General features: G+C 32.2%; 4 protein-coding genes across 4 annotated transcripts; 2 read left to right on the top strand and 2 right to left on the bottom strand.

Moving 5' to 3' along the window:
* Window positions 1-116: 116 nt before the first annotated feature.
* On the bottom strand, window positions 117-1,263 carry LOC127256921 (uncharacterized). Its single transcript, XM_051283154.1, has 4 exons — window positions 1,005-1,263; window positions 526-593; window positions 311-407; window positions 117-236 (listed from the first exon to the last, which is right to left on the bottom strand). The coding sequence occupies exons 1-4, from the start codon at window positions 1,224-1,226 to the stop codon at window positions 225-227; spliced, it is 399 nt and encodes a 132-aa protein (XP_051139111.1). The 5' UTR covers window positions 1,227-1,263; the 3' UTR covers window positions 117-224.
* Window positions 1,264-1,547: 284 nt separating this feature from the next.
* LOC127256920 (probable ubiquitin-conjugating enzyme E2 18) lies at window positions 1,548-4,404 on the bottom strand. The gene is made up of 6 exons (XM_051283153.1): window positions 4,238-4,404; window positions 4,018-4,121; window positions 3,815-3,917; window positions 3,523-3,586; window positions 1,914-2,002; window positions 1,548-1,823 (listed from the first exon to the last, which is right to left on the bottom strand). Exons 1-6 carry the CDS (start codon window positions 4,265-4,267, stop codon window positions 1,728-1,730), a joined length of 486 nt encoding a protein of 161 aa, XP_051139110.1. The 5' UTR covers window positions 4,268-4,404; the 3' UTR covers window positions 1,548-1,727.
* Window positions 4,405-10,829: 6,425 nt separating this feature from the next.
* On the top strand, window positions 10,830-13,842 carry LOC127256916 (beta-galactosidase 5-like). The gene is made up of 13 exons (XM_051283146.1): window positions 10,830-11,092; window positions 11,199-11,294; window positions 11,436-11,548; window positions 11,849-11,915; window positions 12,029-12,121; window positions 12,199-12,342; window positions 12,468-12,556; window positions 12,659-12,764; window positions 12,841-12,928; window positions 13,000-13,118; window positions 13,190-13,354; window positions 13,447-13,622; window positions 13,719-13,842. The coding sequence occupies exons 1-13, from the start codon at window positions 10,919-10,921 to the stop codon at window positions 13,840-13,842; spliced, it is 1,554 nt and encodes a 517-aa protein (XP_051139103.1). The 5' UTR covers window positions 10,830-10,918.
* Window positions 13,843-13,865: 23 nt separating this feature from the next.
* Window positions 13,866-15,204, top strand: LOC127257221 (beta-galactosidase 5-like). Its single transcript, XM_051283603.1, has 5 exons — window positions 13,866-14,000; window positions 14,087-14,194; window positions 14,264-14,580; window positions 14,657-14,993; window positions 15,085-15,204. The coding sequence occupies exons 1-5, from the start codon at window positions 13,866-13,868 to the stop codon at window positions 15,202-15,204; spliced, it is 1,017 nt and encodes a 338-aa protein (XP_051139560.1).
* Window positions 15,205-15,259: the final 55 nt, after the last annotated feature.

Genomic DNA, 15,259 nt, shown 5'->3' with positions numbered 1-15,259 from the left:
CAATTTCGCCTACATCGGAATTTCATATGAAGACTATTATTACATCCACTCACCCTTCCACTTCCACACACTAAGATTTCTTATATATCTGCAACTCACCAATTCCATACCAGGATCGCTGATGCCTGGCATCCCGGCATCACTTATCAGCGCTACAATTTCTCCTCCTTGCAATCTTCTGAGAACGCCTTGCTCTCTTTGACATTCATTGAATTTATGATAGCTTAACTGAAAATCTAAATCATACAATGAGCTCAATCGAATACATATCCACACAACTGCATTCATATTTGGTATCCAACCAACTTACAAGTGGAGTTTTGATCTTATAGTAATGAAGCAACTTTCCCGAATGCCTAGTGTCTTCAGAGAGAATTACATCAGCAGATTTCAACACTCTTAAAGCTCTACAACAATTGAAGAAAACATGGATGAACCATCAAATACACACACAAAATCCAAGAAACGGCATTGAAGGCAAATTTTACAGCTTAAATGACATTATAATTAATAAAACTGATTCACCTTAACGTTATATCTTCAAGATTTCCAATTGGTGTACCCACCAGATACAAGCCTGGTTTTAAAGGACCCTGAAGAACAATATACATAAACAGATATAAAAGCTTCTTAATATGGCTATGTTCTAAACTTCAGCGGATAAACAACAGCTGCATCCTCTCGGTGATAATTAACAATTTGCTCATATTACAATTCATAATCTTCAAAAACTCAGAGAGAGAAATGTACACATTTTGGATCACATTAAGTTAAACTATTCGATTCCTGCGTGCGTAAATTAGTGTTTGAAAGCAACAATGAGCTATTCCCATCATTTGAAACCAACTTTGAATTCATCATCAAGTTCCAAATAATTCAGTTCGAGAACAAAAACGAAATATATGTCAGATTCGAATTGCACAACCCCACCCCTCTTTCCCCCCCTTTTCGATGACTAACTTCGAAGAGAAGGAATAAAACACTAATTGATTCGATTTGTTTACTTGTTTGGAGGTGAATTCTTCCATTCGCTCGCCGTCAGAGGAATCTCCCGAATTACCCGACGAGTAAGAAAGCACTGGAACTATTACGTGGGGACGTGCCGAGAAAGTAAATGATTGAGGAAAGAAAGTGATGGCACAACGCCGCCAATACAGCGTCCGCCGCCGTAGCGGCGGCGCGGCGGTCGAAAACGCCACCGCTATTTCACAGCCGCGGCGCAACATCACCGTACTTTGCCCATTTCAGTTTCGCATATTAGTGATTTACATAAATCTCTAAGTATAAAAAAATACGGAAATTATTTAAAATTTCAAAATAAAAAAATAGATAATTATTTAAAATTTCTAAATAGATATTTTATTAATATTATTTAAATATCTTTAAATAATCAATCATTGATATACAATTTCGCTAATAATATTATAATAAAATTCATATTTTTAAATTGACAAAATCATATTTAATAAATTATGATGGCATTATAATAAAGATTGCAAGCAATGGAAATTCGAAATTCATAGTAGATACATCAATGAACAAAGCCATTAAAAAGGTCAAATCTTTTTCTTTTCCTTTTTTTTTTTAATACTAGAATTTTTGGGCATTTTGCAAAATACTATACCAGGTCTTTCTTTCTTCTTCCCTTGGGAGGTTAACAGAGGTGGGATGGCATATATCATCACCCACCCTCCAATTACAGATTTATTAATTTCAAGATTCAGTAATTACACTTTATCATCATGGAACCACCATCTTGTCTCCTTGGGGGATCTCCCATTCTTGCAGTTCTTCACGTAGCGATCGTTGTCGGCTGGACGTTGCTGCAGGTGTGGAAGAGGGCAGGAGCATTGGAATGAATCCAATAATCGAATATGTAGAGAAATGGAATTTTGTTCGGAAGTGAGACAAACCTTTGCCGGGGAGCTCGATAGCATTGAGAGAATGCTGATGCAGATTGAGCTTACAGTCATGGCGGGAGACCACGAATCATACAAGATATCTGCGAATAAAACGGAAAATGCTATGATAACAAGAACTATTCAGTGAATAGCTACTGTTAGCAACCAGAGATCAAATACTTTCACGACTACACGATGAGAGGAAGCGAGAACACAAGATATATATATATTGCATTGTATTAGCCTGACGAATATTTTTCAATAAGTTGAACCAAATTCATACAAGGGAAACGTAAAATTAGAGTAAAAATTCTTGCACAAGAATGATTCAAATTACTATCTTTCAACACGGATACAAAGAATTAACAACAGTCGATATGGCTAGGTATGAAGATAAAATAATTGCTTCATAATTCATATGCCATCTTCATTGCAAAACCCATGTTCAAACTCCTAATAGATTAGGGGAAATAAGGTATATTACTAGTTAAAAAAATAATAATAATAACGGTTTGATATGAGATGTTGATAAAAGATAGAAACCTGACATCTCTTTCCATGTAGAATATTGCTAATAAACAGTCGATGCGTAGAAAATTTGCACAAAGCGAACTTATCAAGTCAATTAAGAAAGAATGGAGGTCTCGATACAGTAGAAAAGCATGCACAAAGTGAAAAAAAGCTTTTGCTCCTTAAAGAACGGAGGCTCGATGCAGCAGAGAAAAGGTTGAACAAAGGCCTTTAATAACAGGAAAAAAAAAACAAATTATTGCACATAAATGAATTACAATTATTGTTAATTCAAACTCTGTTTTATCTTTTACATTTTATCTTTTCAGTTATTTTACTATACAATCCATCCGATTCATTTAAAAAAATTCATTTCCTCCCACAAAACATCACTCCCATATCCAATCACTATTTAGACACACAATCCAAAACACAAATCAAACACACTAAGAAGCATTACCCTCCCTAATACAACTGCAGATCCTACAACTGTTAACCAAATCAATTAAGGAATGGAGGAATCAGAAGATTGAATTCATCCCTAACTTCTACTAGATTGCATTTAAAATATATATTTTCGGGTATCTATTCTCAATGCTCAGGCAGTAAATATCGTAAACACTAAACAATTACTAAAATGCCAACAAAAATCAAGTACCAAGAAAAATAGGATTCAATTTTAAGCCCATGTTTTTCTAGTGTTTGAACACCATTCATTGGAAATAGATCACCATGTGCTATCATAGCACAAACAGTTTGCTAAAAATGACACAAATCAAAACAGGGAATAACAAAGCGAACAATCGAACAGATAGCTCGAATTGATAAGAAATGAACTAATTCAGTATGTCCCCATTCAATTGATACAAGATAACCATATGCTATCATAGATAAACAGTTCACTAAAGATATCACAAATCAAAACAGGGAACAAATAGCACAAATCGATAAGAAATCAACTTAATTCAGTATGTCTACTACATTAACAGTTTGCTAACGATGTCACAAATCAAAAGTTCAAAACAGGGAATAACAAAGCGAAACAATCAAACAGATAACACGAAAAATGTCAAGAAATAAACTAAATTCAGTATGTCAAGGAAACACTAACCTAAACATATATGTCCATTGCTGTAAATATGAGGATGGAGTGGTGCTGGAGGCACAAATATAACCTGTTCAAACATTGACAAAATTCATATCCTAATATACAAAAACTGCAATCAATCATTAAAATCACAGATTACTGATATCAGATTCAATCAGTCAAAAAATAGAAATCTAACTAAACCGACAGTAAGTAATTCAAAACCAATCTTTCAGGGAAAAAAAAAAACCATCAAAGCAACATAAGTGGTAAATTAAAGATAATATATATATATATACACACACAAGAGAGAGACCTGTGGCGCTTCCATGGGGTAATGCTCAGGGAAGTCGACCTGTAACTCGTAAGTTTCGCCGGCGTAAAGCGTTCCCGCCGCACCGTTGACTTCAATTACCCATCTACCGTACAAAATTACAACCACGGATCAATATTTTTCGAAAATCTTAATCAAATCAACTGCACCGAGGAGAAAAGGGGGAAACACAACAAAGCAAAAACCTTTGAAGATTATCAGTAACTTTGTGCTTAAAACCCGCCGGCGGATTCACCTGCCACTCCACCAGCTCTTTCTGCAGCCGATTGCACGCGATCTTGCTCAACGTCTTCCCCGCAAACAAATCACTCAATCAATTCAATTACCAAAACCAAAAAACGTAATACAAAATCTGCCAAAACAAAAGAATTCCAAGAAATCTCAACAAACACACAGAGAAAGTACCTTGCGTGAGGAAGCGGAAGAGGTCGTCATGGCGCCTTCGAATCGGAAATCGTAGAGAGGGAGAGAGAAAGGGCAATCGAAGGCGTTGGTCTGGTGGAATTGACGCCGATCGCTGCGCTCGGGTTGATTTCAGGAGTTGGGTTTGGGGATTACCGATTTTTATATTTATATTTATTTTTTTTTATTTTTAAATATATTATTTATATGGTTGAATAAAAAGGTGAAGGCGAAGGTTCTCAGGAAATTGGGATTGATTTTCTATGGATCTGACGGTGGACAATCGATCTGTTCATCCTTTGTGCGGCGAGGATTGTTCCACGTGGCCTGTTGTCACGTGACCAGATAATGATCATCCAGTAGCTTTGACCTGCTTTTCTTTGTGGATACTAAGAGTTTTTTTTTTAGAATGTTGAATTAATTATATCTACAGTTACAATATTGTAGGGTCTAAATGTTCTTCAAATCGTATTTTATTACTCATTAATTTGTTTAATTATTATATTTTATTTTATTTTATTTCTGTTATATTAAATTTTAATTTTAATTTTAAATTTAAAATATTACATTAATATTTATATACTACTCTCTTTCTGTCTCACTTCTCACTTTTTCGTGTCCACGTTTTAATTTTCATTTATCTCACTTATTCTATTAATTTTTTAAAAAAAATTATACATTTTATTCTATTTTAAATTTATAAATTTTTATAATTTTTAAAATTTTAATTAAATCCATGGGTTATCTTAATTTTAAATTATTTATTTATAAATAAATGAACTTGTGTATAGATTTATGAATAATTGAGCCCACTAAATAATTTAACTCAAATAAGGCCCCAATGAATGAAATAACAACAATAAACTCGTGAAAATATTTGGGCTATGGAAAATACTTCAGTCGATATTATTTGGGCCTAAATAAAGAACCCTTGGTGCCAAGCATTATTATTATTATTATTATTATTTTTTATTTAATTAATTTTATCTTAATCTTAATTTATAATGATTTCTATTATAGGTTAATTATTTTTACAAATATATTCTTAATTATCTATTAATTATACTTATCATAAATTCTCGTATCTACACACCAGGGATAGTACTAGTTTACAATCCCATCATTATGTTTATAAAAAATAAAATAAAAAATTAATTTTATACTAATTTAATGCTAAAATGAATTATAACATGTATCGTATGAACTATTAGTATAGTGTGTTATGTTAACATATGTAAATTTGTACTACAATCAAATATTGCATGTCTTTTGTGGAATATTACTATGTTTTTAAAGTTTATATTTTTGGAGGTTAATTTGCCCTTTAAGATAGATACTTGTACTATTTTTTTATTATAAATTGTATTGTTTTTTTAATATAGATTGTATTATCTATTTATGTATTATATATATATTATATTAATATAGAAGAAACAATAAATATAATAGTCAGATATAATACAATATACAATTGATTTCACACAATTTAAAGTAAAAAAGTAATACAATTATATAAATTTATTTAACACAATATATACTATTTATGTTTATATGAGTGTGTTTCTTTGGGAGATTTGAATTTTGAGTTAACATTTAAAAAAACATAATACATTTGTAACGGAATTTCGTCCTTAAAATTCACGTAGCTAACGTAATTATGTTCCTAATTCCGTCTCTAATGTCATTAGTAACGAAAAAAGTAGATTTAGAGACAAAAAAAAAAGTTTTATTACAAAAATGATTTTTTTTTGCAGTGTAAGTTTTAAATAGTAAAAAAAAAAATTAAATTTAAATAGTTGTATTATGTGATATAAATAGGTGTTGGATGTTAAAACTATGAAAAAATTCGAGGGGGACAAATTTTAAAAATTTACAAAATATTTTTTATTTATAAAATAATATATTTTATTTCTATTTTATTACAAAATAATTAAATACAACAATATTAGTAACTATATATATGGTGTTGTATGTTGTAAATATTTGTATATATCTATCCTTTGAAATGAAAAAAAGTACTCCCTCCGTCCCAGGGTTAGGTTATTTAAGGAATATTTATATTATATTAGTAGTGGTTAAAAAATACGGATAAAAGTCTTTTTTGCTCTTGTTAGTGTATTAATGTAAAAAGTAGTAACAATTGTATAATAATAATGAAAAAAATAAATGTAGCGTTACGGTTATATGGTTATTTATGAAAATGAAACTATTGGTTTGGGACGGACAAAAATGGTAAACATGACTATTGTATTGGGACAGATGGAGTACAATTTTCATTAAAAGGAAAAAAAAAATCAAACAATTGAATTATACTCCCTCCGTCCCTTAACAATTTATCTATTTTTCCATTTTGGTCCGTCTCATAACAAAGTATCCATTTTCTTTTTTGGTAATTATACTATCTACATAACATTACAAATACCCTTCCAATTTACAATATATTACACAAATATTATTACATTTATATCATACAATATTGATAGGGTTAATTTAGTATTTTACCTTTATTTATACTTTATCCCAATATAATACTAATATTTTTAAAACTCTGTGAAAAAAAACAAATGGATATATAAATATGCGACGGATGGAGTATATTCTTTTGTTTATTTCATTTTTTTTATATATATTTTATACATATGAATGTGGACTACAACCCACTTTTGTCCCTTAATACGCGGATTGATGTAATATTTTGAATGTAAAAATAATTTTTTAATATAATATAAAAAAATAAAAAATAAGTGTTTGATTTGATTTTAAAAAAAAATAAAAAATTGATAAATATTAATTTTTGATAAAATCCCATAAACAAACACACAAGATCATGTGGTAGATTCTCTTTGTTATATTCTTCCAATCAATAAACCGCGGTCTTATATTTTATGTTCAGATTAAAACTAATAAATACGGTATTAATGAATCCTAATTAATATTTTAACGGACACAATATATATAATAATAATAATAATTTATTATCGTAGACAGTGTACAACGTAAAAGCGTGGAAGCTACGGAGAATTGAACACAATCAACGACTGCCCACTGGTCCCCGTCGCGCTCCGAAAGAAATTAATTATTTAATTCAATTTGAAATAATATATATATATATATATATATATATTGCATTAATATATTAATCCATCCGCTCTAAACAATGTGCAACATTTATTTTTTGCACCAGTTTTTAGGTGGGTAGTATTAAGTAAGATAATTTACAAATTATGTGACGTGATTGAGAGATAAATATATATTTTATTTTTTTTATTTGGATTATATGAGGGGATAAAATGTAGGATAGAGATTACGTATAAATAACTATTTCTTATTTTGGAAATATTGTAGGATGTTTGAAACATACCAAAGAAGAAAATAGAAAATGTTGCAGGGTGTTTGAGACTGAGAGAGTACTTATTTTAGTTAAATTGTACATTTTAGATTAGACACAAAGTTTTAAGTATTGAGTAATTAGTTAATAATTAAAAAATATATTAATAAAAATAATTATAAATTAATATTAAGATGACTAAATAGTTTAATTCAAATAAAAATATTATAAATTATAAAATTTAAAATAAAATTAAAGTGTATAATTATATTTTAAAAAAAATGACAAACTACTAACAAAAATAAAAATAATCGATAAATTAAGTGAGATATAAAGTATATTATATTCCTATCAAATAATTATTGGATGGACCACTGGCACTGAAATTCTTATTAATATAATTTATGTATTTTTAATTTCCATGCAGAGATCCGAGAATTGCTCTCAACACATTTCTTATATAATTCCCTAAAACATGCATGTATAATTAAATTAAATTAAATTAATGGTTTTAAAGTAATACTATTAATTATTTTTATTTTAAATTAATTTCTCGGTGTGTGCATTTACTTTTGTATTTAGTTTTGATCGTGTGAAATAGCATATAAATATGATATTTTAAATAATAAAAAAATATATTATTTCTCAAATCTAAATCTATATTTATTTCTTATTTTAAGTTATCATACATATTTTTACTTTTATTAAAATATATATATTTAAATATTTGTTTCAAAGACAAGAGAATACTATAGTTCAATATTATTCAATTTTATTTATTTATTTATAAAGCTTTACGTATGGGTGTATTACTATAGACACTAGAATTTAGGTAAAGTATAATTACTAAATAATTAACAAAAATAATTGTTATTTAATAAAAATAATTATAGATTAAGATAACAAAATAGTTTAATTAAAATTAAAAAAAATTAAAATTAAAATTTTAAAATATAATTAAAATGTATAATTAATTTTCTAAAAAAGAAAAGAATGAACTACCTGAAACGGACAAAAATAAAAAAATAAAAAAAATTATGTGGGACGATCGGAGCAATTACTACTGTACAATCTAAAATGGATAGAGAAAATAATTGATAATGATGGTATCGTGATAAGCCCACGTGACGTGACCATTGCACCATGAACAGCACATAACAGCGCACAAAAAAGTCAATTTATATAGCTCAGCTTTACAGCATGTCACGTGACTACGAACTCACCACCTCTCTACGCACAATCAATATAATATACTCTCTACTCTACGCACAATTTATAATAAGTCTTTGATTCGGAGGATATTAAGTTTGGTCGGAGTTTATCCAGTGTGTATTTTTGGATATTGTCATAAAAAATAATAATAACAATAAAATTTATATAATATATTCTCTAGTTCGGCTAGTGTAACTTTTCCGTCGGAGGGAGTATTAATTATTTCTAAATTTGAAAATGTTTGCAGTGAGTTTGGATCAAACAAAAAATGAAATATTGCACGATGTTTGGGACGGAGAGAGTATATTTTTAAAAAATTACAGTTTTAAATAATTAATTTATTATTATTATTATTATTAGTATTATTTAAAATAAAATAAAAATTCAAAACTTGTACTACTAAACAAAATTGAAATGATTATTTAAATAAAAAACGTAAAACAAAAATAGAAACCAGACAAATCGTCAAAAATAAGGAAGAACAACCGTAAATGACTTAAAAGGGGCGAAGAAGGATGTCAAAGGGCACAATAAAACGCACACTCAACATTAAATGCAAGAAATCAATCCTAATCATAAATGATTTCCCACTTCACATTTCACAATAATTTCATTAAACAATTTCACAATACTTTCACTAGAATTTTTTAAAAATATAACTAATAAATAATTAAAATTACGTATTAATAAAAATAATTATTATATAGTGTACATTATAATTAATTAAAATTAAAATTAAAATAATTAAGTAACTTAATTTAAATTATAAAATTTAAAATATAATTAAAATACTCCCTCCATCCCTTCGTAATTTATCTATTTTTTCATTTTGGTCCGTCCCATAATAAAGTATTTATTTATTTATTTTCGTAATTGTATCATTTATTTAATATTACATATACCCTTTTAATTTACAATATATTATACAAATGCCATTATCAGGTAATTTAGTCTTTTTACCTTTATTTCTACTTTATCGCAATATATTACTAATATTTTAAAAACTTCGTGAAAAAATAAATAGATATATAGATATAAGACGGAGAAAGTATATAATTACTTTTAAAAAATAAAAAATATGGTTTGTTTAGATAGATATTTTGGAAGGTTTTTAGAAATTTGAAAGCTTGAAAAAAAAATAAAATTAATATTTGATTTGTTTTGTGAGAAAAAAATATATTTATTGTGATATTTTTTAAAAAATTGAAATAATATCCAATAAATAAAAGTGTGTTGCGTAAACAAAATACTAAAAAGAACCGAAATAAAAACTATAAATAAAATATGGAGTATAACAGTTTTTTTTTACGTAAATCAATCGAAAATGATAATCGATAATTTTGTTGGAAAAAAATAGTTTATTCTTCTCAATCATTTTTTACTAATTCGAATTGTGTAAGAGTTACAATTTTGTTGTTTGACTTTTAAATAGTAATTCTATAGTAATGTATATGTATGTGTAATAATATGTTGTAAATATTTTGATGATTATTTTCTTAAAAAATAAAAAAAGATATGAGAAAAAAAATTAATATACATATATAAAAATATTTATCTAAAAATATAAATTCAAAATCTTGATAAAATAAAAATATTCACCAAAATTTTAGTTTTGTCTAGACAATATACTTTCAATTATTTGATGCTATTTATTTTTTTTTAAAAAAACCATTACATTAAATATATATATATTTTTAATAAAATATCGAATCAATGTTAATTTTTACTTTTTTTTTTAAATTTTGATATCCCAAAAATCGGGTACGTTTCTTTAGTCAATTTTTTAAAATTTTACTATTTGATCTCTGCGTTCTTCGAAAAAAATACATTTTTTCTGTTCACAAAATATCACATCAAACGTTATTTTCATACCAAACTCAAATCACACTTTTTCCAAAATCGTCAAAACAAACACACTACATTGCCTAATTTATCGAACAAAATAATTGGAACAACAAAAGAAAGCTGCGCTGCTGCAGCTGTTGCCTTCAGCATTTATTAAACAGCACCACTTCATAAATTTCGCTGATTCTCTTCTGTCCCTCCCTCCACCGAATTCCCAAATCTCACCGCTTCCCTCCTTCTCCACCAAACTTCAATTTTACTAATTTTTAATTGTTTTTGGAGTAAAGTTCAACACCAGTATGGGAAGCACTTGGATTTCCATTTCGGTTGTGCTGTTCTTAGTTTCATTGGGATTGGAGTGTGGATTGATTGACGGAGAAACTGTTACCTACGATAGGAAGGGAATCATCGTGGACGGCCAGAGAAAAATCCTGCTGTCTGGCTCCATACATTACCCCAGAAGCACTCCAGAAGTAATAATACTTCGATTCTTAAATCATTTATCATCTCTATTTGTGATTGTATTCGATTGTGATTTGGATTGGAATTGAGTGAGTTTTTTAAATCCTGTGTTTGCAGATGTGGGAGGATCTCATAGTGAAGGCTAAGAATGGCGGATTGGATGTTATTGATACTTATGTGTTCTGGAATGGACACGAACCTTCTCCCGGCAATGTAATCCTTTTTTTTTTTTTTTTGTAATCTTAACATGATTTTGTTCTTGTTGTATGTTTATTTGTTGTTAATCGATATTGTTCATGTCTCGAGAATGAAGATTGGATGTCTGATTTGTGTTCTTCCTTTTTTATGTTGTAGTACAATTTTGAAGGGAGATATGATCTTGTGAGATTCATCAAGACTGTGCAGAAAGTAGGGCTCTATGTTACTCTTCGAATCGGGCCTTACGTTTGTGCTGAATGGAATTTCGGGTAATGCAGTTGAATATCATCGCCTAATGATGGATTATTTTGTGTTGTGTGTAATTTGTAGATGATTATAGGCATCACTTGATCACATTGTTTAGTTTTAGGCTTGATTTGGAGTTATTTAATGGAATTTCGGGTAATGCAGTCGAATATCATTGCCCAAGAATCAATTAATTTGTGTTGTGTGTGATTTGTAGATAATTATAGGAATCACTTGATCACATTTTTTAGTTTTGGCTGGATTTGGATCTATTGTGTTCATTGAGAGTGAAGTTTATCTTAGGATTTTCAATTTCAATGCAGAGGTTTCCCGGTGTGGCTAAAATACGTGCCGGGGATTAGCTTCAGGACCGAAAATGAGCCCTTCAAGGTTGCTTATATGCATTCTTGCATTCATTGTCATTACATTTGGTTTAGTGAACTTTACTATTATTAGCATTGTGAGTTTGATTGTTTGAATCTGTTCGGGACAATGGAGAATAGGCGGCAATGCAGCAGTTTATGCAGAAAATTGTCGGCATGTTAAAAAGTGAAAATCTGTTTGCCTCACAGGGGGGCCCTGTTATAATATCTCAGGTACGTGCATCGCGAGCTCTGGTCTCGATCAACATCAAGATTCAATCGTGCAATGTATTTTGACTCTTATTCGACAGGTTGAAAATGAATTTGGGGCACCGAGGATTGCTCTCGGACAGGCCGGCGATTCTTACATGAATTGGGCTGCAAAAATGGCGGTCGGATTGGATACCGGCGTTCCATGGGTCATGTGCAAGGATGACGCGGCCCCTGATCCTGTAGTGCGTACCTCATTCACGTTTTAATTGTTTTGTTACCGTTGCTTTAGCTTTTATTCACTCCCGGGAATTAGTCGCACGGAGAATTTCAAACCTTGTATAAATGCTACTTTTAACATTTGCAACAGATCAATACTTGCAATGGGTTATACTGTGACTATTTTTCGCCGAACAAGCCTTACAAGCCGACTATGTGGACCGAAGCTTGGACCGGCTGGTACTCAAAAACTTTACCTCATTTCTCATTTCTATTTCTATTTTCCGCAGCACGAGAGCACAAGATTTCTATGCTCGAGTTGCTTATCCTTTTGTTGATCAGGTTTACCGAATATGGGGGCCCGATATATCAACGTCCCGTTCAGGATCTTGCATTTGCAGTCGCTCGATTTGTGCAGACTGGTGGTTCGTATATAAACTATTACATGGTAAGCTACTTTCTTCGTCGTAAGACTAAAATCTTCTGTGGTGATCGGATCTTTGAGTTTGGCGAACATCTAACAGTTTCATGGAGGCACTAATTTCGGGCGAACTGCCGGAGGACCCTTTATTACAACCAGCTACGACTATGATGCCCCGATTGATGAATACGGTATGAAAGCTAATAACAACGTATAATTCCACTTGACATGCGCATTTTATTATTCGATGTTCGATGTTTAGGTTTAATCAGGGAGCCGAAGTTCAGTCACTTGAAAGAACTCCACAAGGCCATTAAGCTCTGTGAGCAAGCATTGACCTCATCCAATCCGACCATAACGTCGCTAGGAACGTCCCAAAAGGTTAGACTCTCTTGCGCATTGTCCTTTTGCTCGTATCGAAATTGTTGATAAAAGATTGTCGTTGTTTCCAGGCTTACGTATTCTCCACCAGCCAAGGACATTGCGCCGCATTTCTTTCCAACTTAGACGGCAATTCATCTGCGAGAGTGGTGTTCAACGACATGCACTATGATTTACCGCCTTGGTCGACTAGTATACTTCCAGACTGCAAGAACGTAGTGTTCAACACCGCAAAGGTATGTTCGTAAAAGTCTATCATGGGAAGATCCGACTAGTTGTCGATCTTTGTGCTTTCTTTCTGATATACAGGTTTCCTCTTGATTTCCAGGTCGGCGTTCAAACCTCACAAGTTCAGATGGTGCCCGCGAATTCGCAATTTCAATCATGGGAGACGTACAACGAGGATATAACTTTGCTAGAGGACAATGCTTTTGCAGCTTCCGGACTTCTCGAGCAAAAAAATATCACCCGGGATAGCAGCGATTACCTGTGGTATTCATCTCGGTAAGTATACAGATCTGTCCACCGGCTTCTATGTATGAATTAGGCGTCCAAATGTGTCTTTTGACATAATCTCGTACATTTTTTTTCTCAATCCAGCGTTCAGATAGGTTCATCGGAATCATTTCTACGAGGGGGAAAGAAACCGACTCTGACTGTGAACTCTAGAGGCAATGCAGTGCATGTCTTTGTCAACGGTCGCCTTGCGGGTAAGACATCTTGATATAATCTTAGATCAAAACGACGATGAATCAATCTAAGTTATTCACAGGATCGGCCTACGGGACGAGGAAAAAGATGGCCTTTACATTCACGGGACCGGTGGATTTGCAAGCTGGAACGAATACGATCTCCCTGCTCAGCGTAGCGATGGGACTACCGGTTAGTTACTATCGAACACTCCGATTTCGGTTTCAAGACTATTTTCTCACGAGAAAATGATTTTGATTTTCGCTGTCGAAATGAAGAACATTGGAGTCCATTTCGAGAACTGGAATGTGGGAGTCGGGCAAGTCGCGCTCTACGGGCTAGATCGAGGGAAACGAGACTTGTCAAGACAGATGTGGTCTTACAAGGTCTAGATGATTTTATGCTCGCCATTCTCCATCGACATTCCATGCCGTAACTTCATCTTCTTCGTATAGGTCGGATTAAAAGGTGAAAGCCTGAATTTGGTTTCTCCAGACAAAGTTTCCTCCGTCGAATGGACAAAAGTGTCAGCCGTTGCCCAAACCCGACAGCAAATGAGGTGGTATAAGGCATATTTCGACGCGCCGGGCGGAGACGAGCCGTTGGCGCTAGACATGGGAAGCATGGGGAAAGGTCAAATCTGGATCAATGGACAAACCATCGGGAGGTATTGGACAGTATACGCCCAAGGGAACTGCAGCACTTGCGCCTACGCAGGAACATACCGAACCCCAACTTGCGAGGCTGGCTGCAGCAAACCGACACAACAATGGTAAGCTTCTTACACACAACAAAATCACGACGAGACAAAAATATCGCACTTACAAGTCCTCGGATAATTGCCTCAGGTACCATGTTCCGAGATCATGGCTGCAGCCAACGCGAAACCTCATCGTAGTCTTGGAAGAGCTCGGCGGAGACACCTCAAGGATCGCGCTGGTTAAGAGAACGACAACGAGCATTTGCGCAAACGCATTCGAGCACCACCCGTCGGTAGCTAATTACAAGATCGACGCCACTGGTACGCAGAAAATGGCTCACGAGGCTAGGGTTCATCTTCGATGCGCAATGGGCCAAGCTATCTCGGCAATCAAGTTTGCAAGCTTCGGGACTCCGATGGGAACTTGCGGGAGCTTTAAACAGGGACGCTGTCATGCCGAGAGCTCCCACGCCATCGTCGAAAAGGTAAAGTCTTTCTTTACAGTAGTTTCTCTGCACCTGTTTCAAATTTTCAATCTGCATCTAGATATACTGATGGTGTTTATTTATGTGACAGATGTGTGTGGGGAAGAAAAGTTGCAGAATCGAAGTAACAAATCGATACTTTGGGGCAGATCCTTGTCCTAATGTTTTGAAGAAACTATCAGTTGAAGCCATTTGCCTACCACAACAATAAGTTAAAAAGATACATAGTCAAATGTTAGAAGTGCTAATACAAGTATAGAAATTTC

Source organism: Andrographis paniculata, unplaced genomic scaffold (genome assembly GCF_009805555.1).
Source record: "Andrographis paniculata isolate CXL003 unplaced genomic scaffold, ASM980555v1 Contig57END, whole genome shotgun sequence".
Taxonomy (NCBI): domain Eukaryota; kingdom Viridiplantae; phylum Streptophyta; class Magnoliopsida; order Lamiales; family Acanthaceae; genus Andrographis; species Andrographis paniculata.
The sequence above is the reverse complement of the archived record's forward strand: the minus strand, read 5'-3'. Positions and strand labels throughout refer to the sequence as shown.